This window comes from Patiria miniata, unplaced genomic scaffold (assembly GCF_015706575.1).
Source record: "Patiria miniata isolate m_02_andy unplaced genomic scaffold, ASM1570657v1 HiC_scaffold_3, whole genome shotgun sequence".
Taxonomy (NCBI): domain Eukaryota; kingdom Metazoa; phylum Echinodermata; class Asteroidea; order Valvatida; family Asterinidae; genus Patiria; species Patiria miniata.
The window spans coordinates 14860240-14872920 of record NW_024037069.1 but is presented as its reverse complement, the minus strand read 5'-3'; the positions used below and the strand labels follow the sequence as shown (position 1 = coordinate 14872920).

Genomic DNA, 12681 nt, shown 5'->3' with positions numbered 1-12681 from the left:
ATCACCAACTGTGAGCATAAAGTACACCCTCAGTGGCAACAAAGAAAAGTGTAATTGGTAGTGAAAGGATACAAATTTGCAATGGCAAAGTTGATAAAAGAAATACTCGGCACACAGACAGAACATAATATTGTCGCATAATAGCCCATTTTCTTGCACTGCAAATTTAAGATCTATCACATTCAACTTGTGGGAAAAAAAAATTGTTCCTGAATGTTTTGTGATGTCAAAATTAAGGTTTGTACAAGTATCAGCAAAGTATGAGCCAGTTCTGTCAGACATTTTTCTTAACTGTACTATGACTTACCAGCGCCGTTCCTGGCCTGCACGATGCTCTGCAGTGCTGATCCCCTCCCTCCAGCCCTGGGCTTGGCCATTGATTTCCCTAGGGTCCCCCCAGCACTAGGCTGGTTGACCACCCGAGACAATGTCTCTAATGGCTTGAGGGCTGAGTTGACAGTGGCAGCCATGTTGGGACTAGACAGGTCCAAGCTGTGTGGGATGCGAGCCAAGTCTATCACCAGTCCTTTCCTCAACAGGAGACGGATCATGTTGTTCATTGTGTTGGGGTGGTGCTTGTTGTAGGAGCCTGATTGCTGTTGCTGGGCGGAGCCTGGAGGTGGGCAGGCCTCGATCATGACACTGATCAACACTATGAAGTATAATACATCAATTATTTTCAAAATCTGTCTAGAGCTATGTCAAGATGTATACAATTACAACTACATGGAAAGATGCTGATATTAGTTATAGCATTGGACAATTGATCAATGCGCACTGTTTGACTGAGAGGCAGGAAGGGTCCATTTTGAAAGTATGGTAGTACCACCAACCCCCTCCCCCGAAATAAAAAAAAAATAAAAATAAATAAATAGAAGCACAGCCAAGACTCCTCAAATCTGAAAATCAGTGTGGGAGACTTACGTGTGAGTGACTGGACCCGGGTATGTTTCTCTGAGCTCTCCGGCAGTGCCAGTGCTCGGGCCAGGGCTGCTTTGGTCTCTGACACCAGGATGGACTGGGCCTCAGGGCTGTGGTTGCTGGAGGCAAGACTAGCCAGGAGAACCTGGGCCAGGGCTGAGCAATCCTTGTCACCTGCTGTCTGGCACTGGGGTAACAGGTGGTCCAGGATGTAGGCTAGAACAGACCCATGCTGTGCAAACAGGTGTTGGGGGAGCGGGAAAAGAATACAAATTACACATGATTACAACACACGCTTTAAAGGACATGTTCGTTCAAAACAAGAAGCTTTCTGGGCAGGGTTTGAAATGTTTCTATCACTATTTTTTTAACATGAGTTTTTTCCCTTGGCTAGAGACACATACTTCCTTGACTACGGAGGTCTGGCTGCCTGTGTTATACTGGGCGATCGCCAGGGCAAAGCCCACATAGGAGCGCACCAGCTCAGCAAGGAGCCTAAGGATGGCAGACTTGGGCAGAAGAGGCTTTGTCTTGGCAGTGTCTTCCTTGCCTGGTGGCTTGGTGGGTTTCTTGCTGGAGCCTTCTGCTTTGGAGGAGCTAGCGCTAGTTGACTCAGGTTGCTGGAAGAGTGTAAGAAAATTAAACTGTAAAAATGAGACTCCCAGGAAACTGTGATTTAAGGACATTCCCTTTACTTTTAATGTACATTAAGAAGAGCACAGTCAGCTTTTAATTTTGACATCCTTATGAATATGGACATCACGTGGGTTGACAGATTTGTTTTAATGGGATTGTAAGTATGTGATTGAAAAGTAGCTCTGGTATTTTAGACACTTTTCGATGCATCACAAATGTCAAATAAACCAAGGATCAAGATGAATCAAGAAACTGACTGGAGTAGGTTTCAACAACAGGTTGACAGCCAAAATGTCATGAGATAAATTTTAAATTGTGTCACCTCGTCATCTGCAGTGGCAGCATCTGTGCCACTGTCCAGGCGTTGGGTGGTGATGCGGTTGCCTTGGAGATTCCTCCCGCCGCTGTAAAACTGAAGCAGTTCATCACCAATCTCTCTCAGTCCCATGCCCATCTCAGCCTGTGGATTGACTGACGGTGCAGTAGTGGGCTTCTTGTCATCTATGGTGCCTTGGCTTGAAGCTGAAGGTAAATAAAAGTTAGATTTTGGGTTGATTTAATCAATGATTTGTTATGAGCAGCTCAGTTGGAATCTGCAGATCAGAAAAAATGCTGGAAGAACATTATTTATATCGGGAAAATAGCACATAATTACAGGTGTCGCCTTATGTCGACTTCCACCCGCTGTTTCATTCCTGTACTATTTTTCTGAACAGGTGTGTGCAAAGCATTTACTTCAAACAACTTGAGGCTTAAATGACTTGGCTACAGCTAGAAGTAACACACGTGTATATAGGAAGTGGCTTCAGCAGCTTGCAAGACGCATGTGTTATCGCTAGCCAAAGCAAAGTAAGATGGTCAGTTACCTTCAGTTGCTGGTGGTGATATTAGTGGTTCACTTTCAGCAGTCAGAGCATTCAGCAGGTCACACAGTACCTGTCTCATCAGGTTTGTCATGGCCGGATGGCTGTATGGCTTCATGGGCAGAGCCTTGAGAAGCTGGAGGGCATTGGGACCGGTGTAACGAGATTCATCCTCATCACCTACATTACCAAAAGATAATTCAAAAATAAGAAACTTCAGCAACAATAACTCTAAACCTGCTGAATTCAACACAATGTTTATTTTGATTATCTTTCTTCTTTTTTATTTAAAAGTACTCACATATTGATTTGTACTGCTTCGTGTCATGTTAGTCTGTTATTACATTTTAATTTTATTTCTGCTCTGAATAATTTATTTGTAACTTGGTAATTGCATTTGTCTTAATTATCTACTCCAACATGTTTATATTTGTTTACTGGCTTATATATTTGTTCACAGCTGATTCATCAGTTTATTTTTATATTTGTGTTTGCTTATGTTTTTACCTAAACATTTATGCATAGTTTGGATATTTGACTAGTTACATGAGTAATTCATTTATGGCATGATCTATTTTGCTTTATCCCTAAATATTTACATGCATCTCTTGTGTACTATATTTATGTTTTGTCTGATTGTTAGTTTGTCTCTATATTTGTTGAGTTGTGATTTCGGTTTTGTTTTATCAAGGCATCTCTATATAAGCCCCCAGCTTTGGAAGATGCTTCCATAATTGCCTAACAATTTATCTTGTTCTTTTTTTCTTATCTATCTACACGTATAATCTTAATATTATTTATTACTTCATTTTGTTACCTTGTTTTATATAAGTTGAGGCATTATGGAAGGTGCTGGATCCCCATCAGGAGTGGAAAAAACCCTTAAAACTCATTTTGTGGGGTGTAAGGTCACATTAATTAATTAATGCACGTGACCAATATAGGTTACATGTACCTTGGGCTGGGTCGATTTAATCAGACCTGCCATTTTTCTCTCTTTACCTCTCTTTGGCACCGGCAGTGCAATTCTCAAGATGGACCTAGCCGTTTCATCAAAGACCCCTTCGTCTCTGCAAGCCAGCGGACCCAGTTTTCTCAGGACATAGTGGAGCTCTCTGGACCCAATACTTCCCAGCAGGACACCACACACTGGGCAGCCTATGCCACGGTTGCCAATACTCGTCATCAACTGGAAAACAAAGATTAGTTATCACAGTAATAAGAAAGTTCTATTTGTACCATTAACAGCTATCTTGTCTCACTGTTCAATTAGACTTAACTCCTTAGGGTGTGAGAAATCACATTAAAATTGGAGACTTCAGGACTGTTCGGATTAGTGTGGCACTCATGTACCAGTGTCAAGCAATAGCAAATCCTGTCTTAAAGTTTACTCTGCATGTTTTATAGAAATAGAGACATTCATACATATCTAATTCGAAAGGCCATCATATTTCATTTGCCACTTGTACGGACCGCTCTAGCCCACAAAAGGGTTAAATTTGTACGGCCTAACTTTTGGAATTCCTTGGACAATAACGTTCTTCTACTTTTATAACGAATTTTAAACAGTTTCTCCTTAACAAGTACTCAGGTTCATAGAATCTAAATTTTGTTGTTGATGTTGTTGTTGTTCTTGTATAATGTACAGCCACATTTCTTCTAATTTTCTTCATATATTGTTTAACTTAATATATCACAGCATTGCATTATTTAATATTTGTTGTGGATTTCTTGTATGTTCTGTTTGTATTATTTGTGCTTGTTTTGGAACTGTTTATTTTATAAATTCGTTCAATTCCCTAAAAAGTTCACCTTAAATTTAGTTGTTATTGTTTTGTCATGTTTTGTTTTCGTTTAGCTTATTATCTTTATGTTTTCTTGATAAGACTTGTGTCAAGCACTCACCTTATAATTTAGTGTTTTATGTAATATAATGTTATTTTTAATTAATATTATAACTTTGACTGTTTGAAACATTATCTCTTTTACACCCTTTTTATAAGTCAGCTTAAGCGCTTTTTCTTCTTCATGATGTTCCATTACTTTACATTTGCTGTTATGATTCTCTTGACATGTTCCTTGTGCTAATGTTTATTGTTTGTTGGTTTCGGAACCCTATAAGCCTAAATAGATTTCTTACTTTACATCTCCTGTTATGATTCTCTTGACATGTTCCTTGTGCTTATGTTTATTGGCTGTTTCGGCAACCGGCCAAAACAGCCTTTGTTTTCGTTAAAGTGTTGTTTTTTTTTCGTTTTTTCAGCCATTCCCCATAGCATTTGTACACGTTTTCATCGTGGAAGGCACTTTGGGCACTAAAATCAATCCGATTGACTTTATACTCGGCACACACTTAGACCAGCATCTGAAGATGTGCGCCGAACATTGACCTCATCATGACGTCATCACGTGACCCGTGACGTCACAATATAGGTGCATATTTTGAAGGCCTACATGTATATCTCCATAACTACAGGTCCGATTGGGTTGAAACTTGGTATGTACCTAAACCGGGATGTGTTATAGATGAAAATTTAAGTGACGTCACGATGACGTCACCAAGTGACATGTGACGTCATATTAAATGTGCATATTTTAAAGGCCAATATCTACAGAACTACAGGTGTGATTGGGTTAAAACTTTGTATGTACCTAAACCGGGATGTGTTAAAGATGAAAATTTAATTGACGTCACGATGCAACATCACGTGACATGTGGCATCGTATCAAGAGCGCATATTTTGAAGGCCTATATCTTGAGAACTACAGGTCCAATTGGGTTGAAAGTTGGTATGTACCTATACCGGGATGTGTTATAGATGAAAGTTGAAGTGACGTCATCATGGGTCATGTGACGTCACGTTAAAGATTAATAGATTTAATCTTTGTAAATCAATATAAAATCAACCGTGAGATACCTAAACTTGATGTTTGCGGGAATTGATAGAATAATCCAGGGTCTTTAATTTTTATTTAACGCGCAAAATCATGTGACCCTTCCTTCCGGTTGAAACCAGAAGTGCATTGTACTTTAAAATTGGTGAATGATGTGAACTTGCTTTCAACGATACAAAAAATTAACGGTGACGTCATAAAATAATAGAGCGCCCTCTATCGGCAGGATGTTATAGATGGTTATAGATGAAAATTGATTTGAAGTCAGAATGACGTCATCACGTGACATGTGACGTCATAATTCTAAGCCCTATGAGAATGTAATCACATATTTATATGCCACCATTTATTATAAACAGAACTACACATCCTTTCTGGATGGAACTTATGCTGGAAAGTTTACATGTCACATATGTCACAAAAAAAGTTACCGAAACAGCTCTGTGTTTGTCCACAAACATAAATCTAGTTGTTTGTTGGTTTTGGAACCCTATAAGCCGACATGTATTTCTAACATCATCCAATTTTCCCTTAAAGTTTACCTTTAATTTAATTAATTATTATGTTATGTCTTTTTTTCTGCTATTTTTTTTTGGGCGTTTTTTGTTTAGCTTTCGACTGTACTTGTTCATAATCGTTCTTGTCTTCCTGTATCTTCTTTGTTATTTATGTTCAGGGGACTCGCACTCGCCAAGCTGTGCTTTGGGTCCCCTGCATCTCTTGGCAGCAGTATTCTGATGTTATTCTTATCTTTATCTTCATAATGAATCCTAATAATTTTTAAGTACAAACTGCTTTTTTTCGATGCCTTGAGAAGAAATAGAAGAAATAAAGTAAAGTAAAGTAACAATTTCCATAAATGACTAACATTTAACTATTCAAGTTAAGAACAAGTGTGTTAGTAAGGCAGATTCAGGTAGATTAGGCTTTCAGTACTTTTATGACTTTCCACTAAAATATGCATTGTCTGCAGTGAACAACACCACCACATATCCACTTAAAAAAAAATTAAAAATCCCAGCAATAACATTTTTGTGTACCTTTTCTTGCAATTGATTTTTCACAACTATCTTTCCCATACCTTATCCATAGCATGGCGGAGCACTGCCGTCTCCTCAAACACATGACGGATGAGTATGGTGGCCAAGTAGGAGAAACCATTGAATGACGACGACGTCTTGAGTGACAGTAGGAGGCGGGGACCGCCCATTTCAGCAAACAACAACGCTATCTGGTGACTGCGGGTGAAGCGAAGACAGACGCGCATGACGGCATGTAAGGTGTCTGGCTCCACAGGCAGGCTGATCAAGCCAACGCAAGATCTGGCGAGAAAAGAAGAGTCAAAACATCACACACAAACTTCGAGATGTCACATGGGAATAACACTGTGCAAAACTAAGTCCCTGGACAGAACTAAAAGCACCCCACCCCCCCTTTTGTTTAAATCTCGGCATCATCGTCACCTGGGGCTTTATCTCTGGCACCAGAATCATTTTGAAACATCCGACATTAGCATTAGGTTGTTTATGCAGCTGGAAATGGAGCTACAATGTGCCCAAAGTGTCTCATTAAGAAGAGGGCCTCAAGCTGTAGCTATGGAGACAAAAAGTTTGGACAACCTCCAATGATTTCTCCCCAAACCTCACCTGATGATAGTGATGATTTTGTCTACATCCAAGCCCTGGATAGCCACAACTTCTGGCTCCTTAGCAGCAGCTGGTTTGTCTTCTGAGCTGACGGATGCAGAGCTTATTCCTGCAAAAACAAGAGTTTTAACCACTGATTATTTGAAAACTGATACTGGCAAATGGCACGTTATTGGTTTTCTTATAATAGGTGGGGGTGAACCAGAAGTCAGGGATACTTAGGCGTAGCAGTGAACATGTCAGAAACGATGCCTGGCTCGAAATGGAAACCCCATCTTCATAACCTACCTTCTGTTGGTCGGCTGGTCTTGAGTTTCTTAGCCGAGTCTCTTCTTTTGTCCTCTTTGCTGTCCTTATCTCCCTCCTTGGTCTGTTCCTTGCTAGGCAATGTCTGCATGACAGGCCGTCGATTCAATGTCTCCTCATTCAACTACAGAGAGATGCCAGGGGAAGGGGAATTTCCCATAGATAATAAAACAGATCTTTAGACCATCACTAATTTTGTTTTTGTTTTTAGAAACATTTATTTCAATGTAGCCATTTCTCATAGAGTGTTATGCAAACATACATTATAATAGACAAATATGTAATTAGAAGTGTATAATATAAATAGATCTTAAAAATTGGATAAACAAATTTACGACAATATTTAGGTACAAGGTGAAGCGAGTTGCTTTTGTACCCTAACTTATTGACAAACAAGTGTACATGACCGAAAAACAGTGATAATACATGACAAAGGACAATTGGACACACTAGACACAACCTAGAAAACACAAACTGGTGTGAGACAAGAGCAAAACTAAGTTCATAAATTACAACTGATTATACGAATATGAGTGGAGAAGACGAGTTCACAGGTTTTTAACACATATGGACATTATAAAGAAGGAGGGTGACGATTTTATATTTAAATTTTGAGGGTGATGATTTTAAAGTGGAATTTTGAATGAATTACTTTGTTATACTTCATGTGAACATATTGCAATCAAAATATAAAAGATGCTTGGCAATTGTTATTTGATTCTGGAATCCTAGAAAATCCTTCAAAACCCTTTTGGCAGATTTTGAAGGATCTAGGATGGTTAGAGTCAACATACCTGCACCATAGTACTAAAGTGTACCATGTATCTCCTTCTTGCTGCAGTGAAGCGGACGCTGGGTTTCCCAGCCCAGTAAGCATCATCTATCGTCTTGTTGTTGCCACTGCTGTAGGTACACCAGCGGCCCGTCGAGTCATCAAACCACTTCCAGATATGGGTAGCACCCTTGTTGGGATATAAATTGACTCAAGTAAGTTTTAAACAAATACAGACTGATCGGAATGACTACAACTTGTGATGGATCACAAGTGATTACAAGTCCATCAAACATCAGTCGCAAGTTATGTAGTCCCCAATCAAGTCACAAGCTATTACCCGGTACTGTGAATTATTACAAAGCTATGAACTATTACAAAGGAATTACTTGTGACCAGAATTGAGGTGTACTTGTGACCAAACAAGTTTGGTACAACAACAGTGCTTCAGCTACAGAGTTTGTGCACTCACAGCAGTCATAATACATGACACTGCCCCCACCAAATGTCAAAGTCAAGAATGATGCATAACAATAACATTAAAATTTTACCGACATCAGCAAAAACCTTACTTTTTGAGCTAGTTTCCTTCGAGAAGTTACAGCTGCCTTCTCAAACTGGTCAATCAGTAACAACAGAGGACCTAACCACCTGTGAATAACAAATTACAAAGGATCACTTAACACAAACATGAAGCCAAAAGGATAGGTCTCCCTTTAATGGAAACAAATCCATTTGGAAATTTCTTGCAGTGACAACATTTCCAAAAGGCATTTATTTATTTGCCCCAGCACTACAAAATGATGATTACGGTCCTTTTGAAAGCAAAAGTCCAACTCACTTTGGTGTTGTGCGGTCCTTTAAGCTGCTCATGCATTTCTGAGATTCTTCAAGAAGCAGAGTAAGGACTTGGAGTACACCAGACTCATCAACAGCTCTAGCTGACACGCCCTTCATTTCCTGTAACCACACCCATAAAAATACAGAGTTTGTTATGGTCCATTGAGAGGGTATCCTTACCACTTGCTCTTCTACAACCTGTAAAACACTTCAGTATTCACATTGAGAAATGTACTGTGTACTACATGGATATTACTACAGGGATGAACAGTCATACACTCAATTGAATATCAAGCTCCTCCACTGATAAGCAAATGAGCATCCTCTAAATTACTCCAATTGGGAGTCTTTGCTGGTTGGGGTTCACATCCTCCCATGCATTCCATGAGGAAAATATTAACATATCATGCTGATCTTGTGTAGCAAACTTAAGTGTTGAATTCACCCAGACACTTTTATCTTGTTCACTTGCAGATTTAACCAGCTTCTGGAAATCCTTGTTTATGGTTTAATCTTTACAATGCCCATGACCTGATCAAATATTTCCCTAGGCCACTGAAACAAAAATAAAACTTAACAAGTGGGTAAGCTCCTAAATTGCAAGCCAGGCTGACGTATGGAACACATTGCCTCTAAACACAAAAGGTTACATTAAGGTTGATCTGACCCCCAAGTAAAAGGAAATAAATCGTACCTCAAAGAGAAGGCATAGCAGGTGCAGCCTCGGAGCTAGCTTGGCCGCTTGTGGACTGGTGGCCAGTTTATTGGCTTGTTCAGCTGCTGATCCTGTTGAAGCGCCCTCTATAGATGGTGAATCCATGTCAAAGGGTTGCTGGTGGGCTGGGCATGCAGTTTCCAGGAGTAACTTACTGTTCTCTGCAATCTGATTGGACAATCAATGGGTATGGTAAATCATAGAGGCCAAAGCTCCACGTGCTAACTTTTTCCAACTTCTCCAACTATGCCAATGCATAGAAAGATTAAACAACATTCAATTCAGATGAAACCGAAACAGAAAATTGTACATAAGTCCAGATGGCACTGGTAACCAAATCTGCAATTAAAATAAAAGTGGAAGATACAAATGACGCGAAAACTTTCGCAAATTTTGGGTAATCCTTTGACCTTTCACACATAATGCAGATTGTTTCAGCCAAATGGTTGCAATGGGCGATTTCTAAAGGTTACGTTACTCTTTATTTTGAATGAAACTACAGGTACACAGACATGTTCACGTTGGCGGGTGAAATATTTGAAAATTAATTTCCCCCGTTTGGAAGACCGTATCTTCATGCAACTTTTAGGCTTTATTTTCCCTAAAATGATCCAAGCATGTGCTAAAAATCGTTGTGATATGTTCATTACTTTTTGTTGAAATTGGAAAAATAGGCCTGGCTACGTGCATTTTTGAAAATTGTAACACTGGCGTCTGCAATATCTATCAATCTTTTCAAGCCTCATGAATATTAATGAGGTTCCTATCCATTATGGTGTGCAGTAAACAATTGCATAAAAGCCTCCTTCACGAGTTGTTAATTAACAAATATCACCCTTTTTGCCGGCTTTCATTGGTCGATACCGAGACCCACGCCATGTCACGCCGAGTGACGCTAATGAATATGCTAATACACCCTTCATCATTGTGTGCCGGGTCGAAATAGGTCAGCCATAGCACCTATGGCGCTTTGCTGAACAATGCACATGGGTTGGGTCAGAAAATTTATCGTCTTCAAAATTTTCCTTGGAGATGGTTCCAGGTGAAACACTAACGTCCGCAACAACAGATTAAGCTGAAATTCGGAATAAACTTAGATGATATAAGTGTTCAACTACTCCTGAAATAACAACCCGAGTACATTCCTAGAAATTGGGATAAATACATGTATATACATTTTGGGAAGTTTTCGAACAATTTCTTTCAGACTTGAAGGTCAGCTTTGACAGGAACCAGTATTGACATTTCGACATCGATGACTGCGATTTTTTCACTTACACGCAGTTTAGAATTTCTTCTTCAGTGAGAATGTAACATTTCAATCATACCGAGCATATTTTCTGAGAAACACAACGTTCAAAAGGCCATTTTTGGGGGGTTCACGAATTTCAATGCTCTGTTACAGCGTCTTAGCACATAATCGGATTAGCTTTCCTTGACAACGACTGACGCTTTGCCTTCACAACCATATGGCTGGTTTATACCGCTTTCATTGGCAAGGCAATGTTGTTGACATGTTAATTTCTAATACAATATATGCCTTTGATTTTATGTTCCATAACACTGTTTTACAAATGTAAAAATACTCTTCCTTCTCTATGATTGCAATAATTATTACAATAAATATGAAAGGAATAAATGTTTGCTTGGCGCGTTTGAAACACTATGTTTAAGACCGGTTGGAGTCTGAATGCTGATAAGTACCCGAGCCGAAGGCGAAGAACACAGCTGTGCTGATGTACTGTGAATTTAGGACTTTGAAAAACTGACTCACTGGTAGTATTGCACATGCCTACGTGTGGATTGTGAACGTTCAACCAATAAAACGGTAAAAGGCACCGCTAGGAATCATTTCATGTGACACTGGAAGAGTGTTTAAGACTAGCCATCCGGTCATTATCATCCATTTAAGACCGGCCGGCTAACGGGGTCTCCACCAACAGGAATGGGTAAACTCTCCTAGCTATTTATAAATTGAAGATAAAACCATTTTTACCTCTCTAACCAGGGAGCTTAGCATGCATTTTCTCCATGGCTCGCCGTTGCGGTTGTTAGCAACCACCAGTAAATCACATATCCTGCAAGAAAAAAGTTTAAATTGAGAAAAGTCCGGAATTGAAAAGATTTACCATAATTATACCATTGTAGATGCTATCACAGATAAACGAGAGACGAATGTTTGCACAGTTAAGATTCAAGCACCAAGAATCTATGTTCCATCAACGGTCTTTATATATTTTTTAAAACATCAAAGAGTTGCAGAGTCCGCTGATGAAAACGTATTGAGAAGTAGATTCTTTGATCTACTGCATTCCGAAAAATCTCTCACCTGTAGACAGTATCTGGGAGCTCATCTAATAACTTGAAGCAACCAGGAAGCATGTTATTGACAAAGTCATTTAAGAGATGTTTCTCTAAGGGAGGTTCCTCTGGGATGCGATCACTAGCCGCTCGCTCCTTCTCCTTGGCTGCTTCTTGCTCTTTCTTGGCTTTCTCCTCATCCTCTTTCTTCTTTCTGTCTTCCTCCTACACAATAGACAAATTAAAACATATAATACATTGTCCATTAGTCTGCTCAACCCCACAAGGTGCAACAGGTGTATAAACTGAGACAAATCACAAGTCCAGTCACAAGTAAACTACAAGTCAATTCACAAGTAACTTACAGGTAACAAGGGATGAACAATAAAAAAGAAACACTTTTTGTCAAAATCCAATATCAAATTAACAAAGGAATGCCTTGGTTACAATTCATATGAATAGCTTGAGGGTTGACTAAGGACTGGATGACTTATGATAGACTTTTTTTAAAAGACTTATGATGAGTTGTGACCCGACACAAGTACATTGACAATACTGGTACTTAATGCATGAAGTTCAGAGGCCTTAAAGAAATTCATTGGCTTACGTACCTCTTGGTCTGAAGGCATTTGGATTGACTCTCCCAGGGACATGGCAATAGCCCGCATCATCTCTTCTTCCTCAGACAACCCTGTACCAAAACCCTGGAAAAAAGCACAGATTGAGTCCCATCTAGACTTTCACAGAAACTAATGAGTCAATTTTCTGTTACATTGTTGGAATCAA

General features: G+C 39.5%; 1 protein-coding gene across 3 annotated transcripts in view; it reads right to left on the bottom strand.

Annotated features, from left to right (window-relative positions):
* The window catches only part of LOC119737294 (E3 ubiquitin-protein ligase HUWE1-like), a 95086-nt gene that overhangs the window by 32213 nt on the left and 50192 nt on the right, over positions 1 to 12681 (bottom strand). For all 3 annotated transcript variants that reach the window (XM_038211520.1, XM_038211522.1, XM_038211521.1), the window contains exons 33-48: positions 12507 to 12599; positions 11924 to 12120; positions 11591 to 11672; positions 9574 to 9762; positions 8881 to 8999; positions 8612 to 8690; positions 8062 to 8229; positions 7250 to 7391; positions 6962 to 7070; positions 6397 to 6637; positions 3423 to 3609; positions 2424 to 2600; positions 1880 to 2079; positions 1326 to 1541; positions 925 to 1153; positions 308 to 652 (exon numbers count right to left, since the gene is read on the bottom strand). In XM_038211520.1, coding sequence (XP_038067448.1) covers positions 308 to 652; positions 925 to 1153; positions 1326 to 1541; positions 1880 to 2079; positions 2424 to 2600; positions 3423 to 3609; positions 6397 to 6637; positions 6962 to 7070; positions 7250 to 7391; positions 8062 to 8229; positions 8612 to 8690; positions 8881 to 8999; positions 9574 to 9762; positions 11591 to 11672; positions 11924 to 12120; positions 12507 to 12599 — 2773 coding nt within the window. The remainder of the gene's footprint in view (positions 1 to 307; positions 653 to 924; positions 1154 to 1325; positions 1542 to 1879; positions 2080 to 2423; positions 2601 to 3422; positions 3610 to 6396; positions 6638 to 6961; positions 7071 to 7249; positions 7392 to 8061; positions 8230 to 8611; positions 8691 to 8880; positions 9000 to 9573; positions 9763 to 11590; positions 11673 to 11923; positions 12121 to 12506; positions 12600 to 12681) is intronic.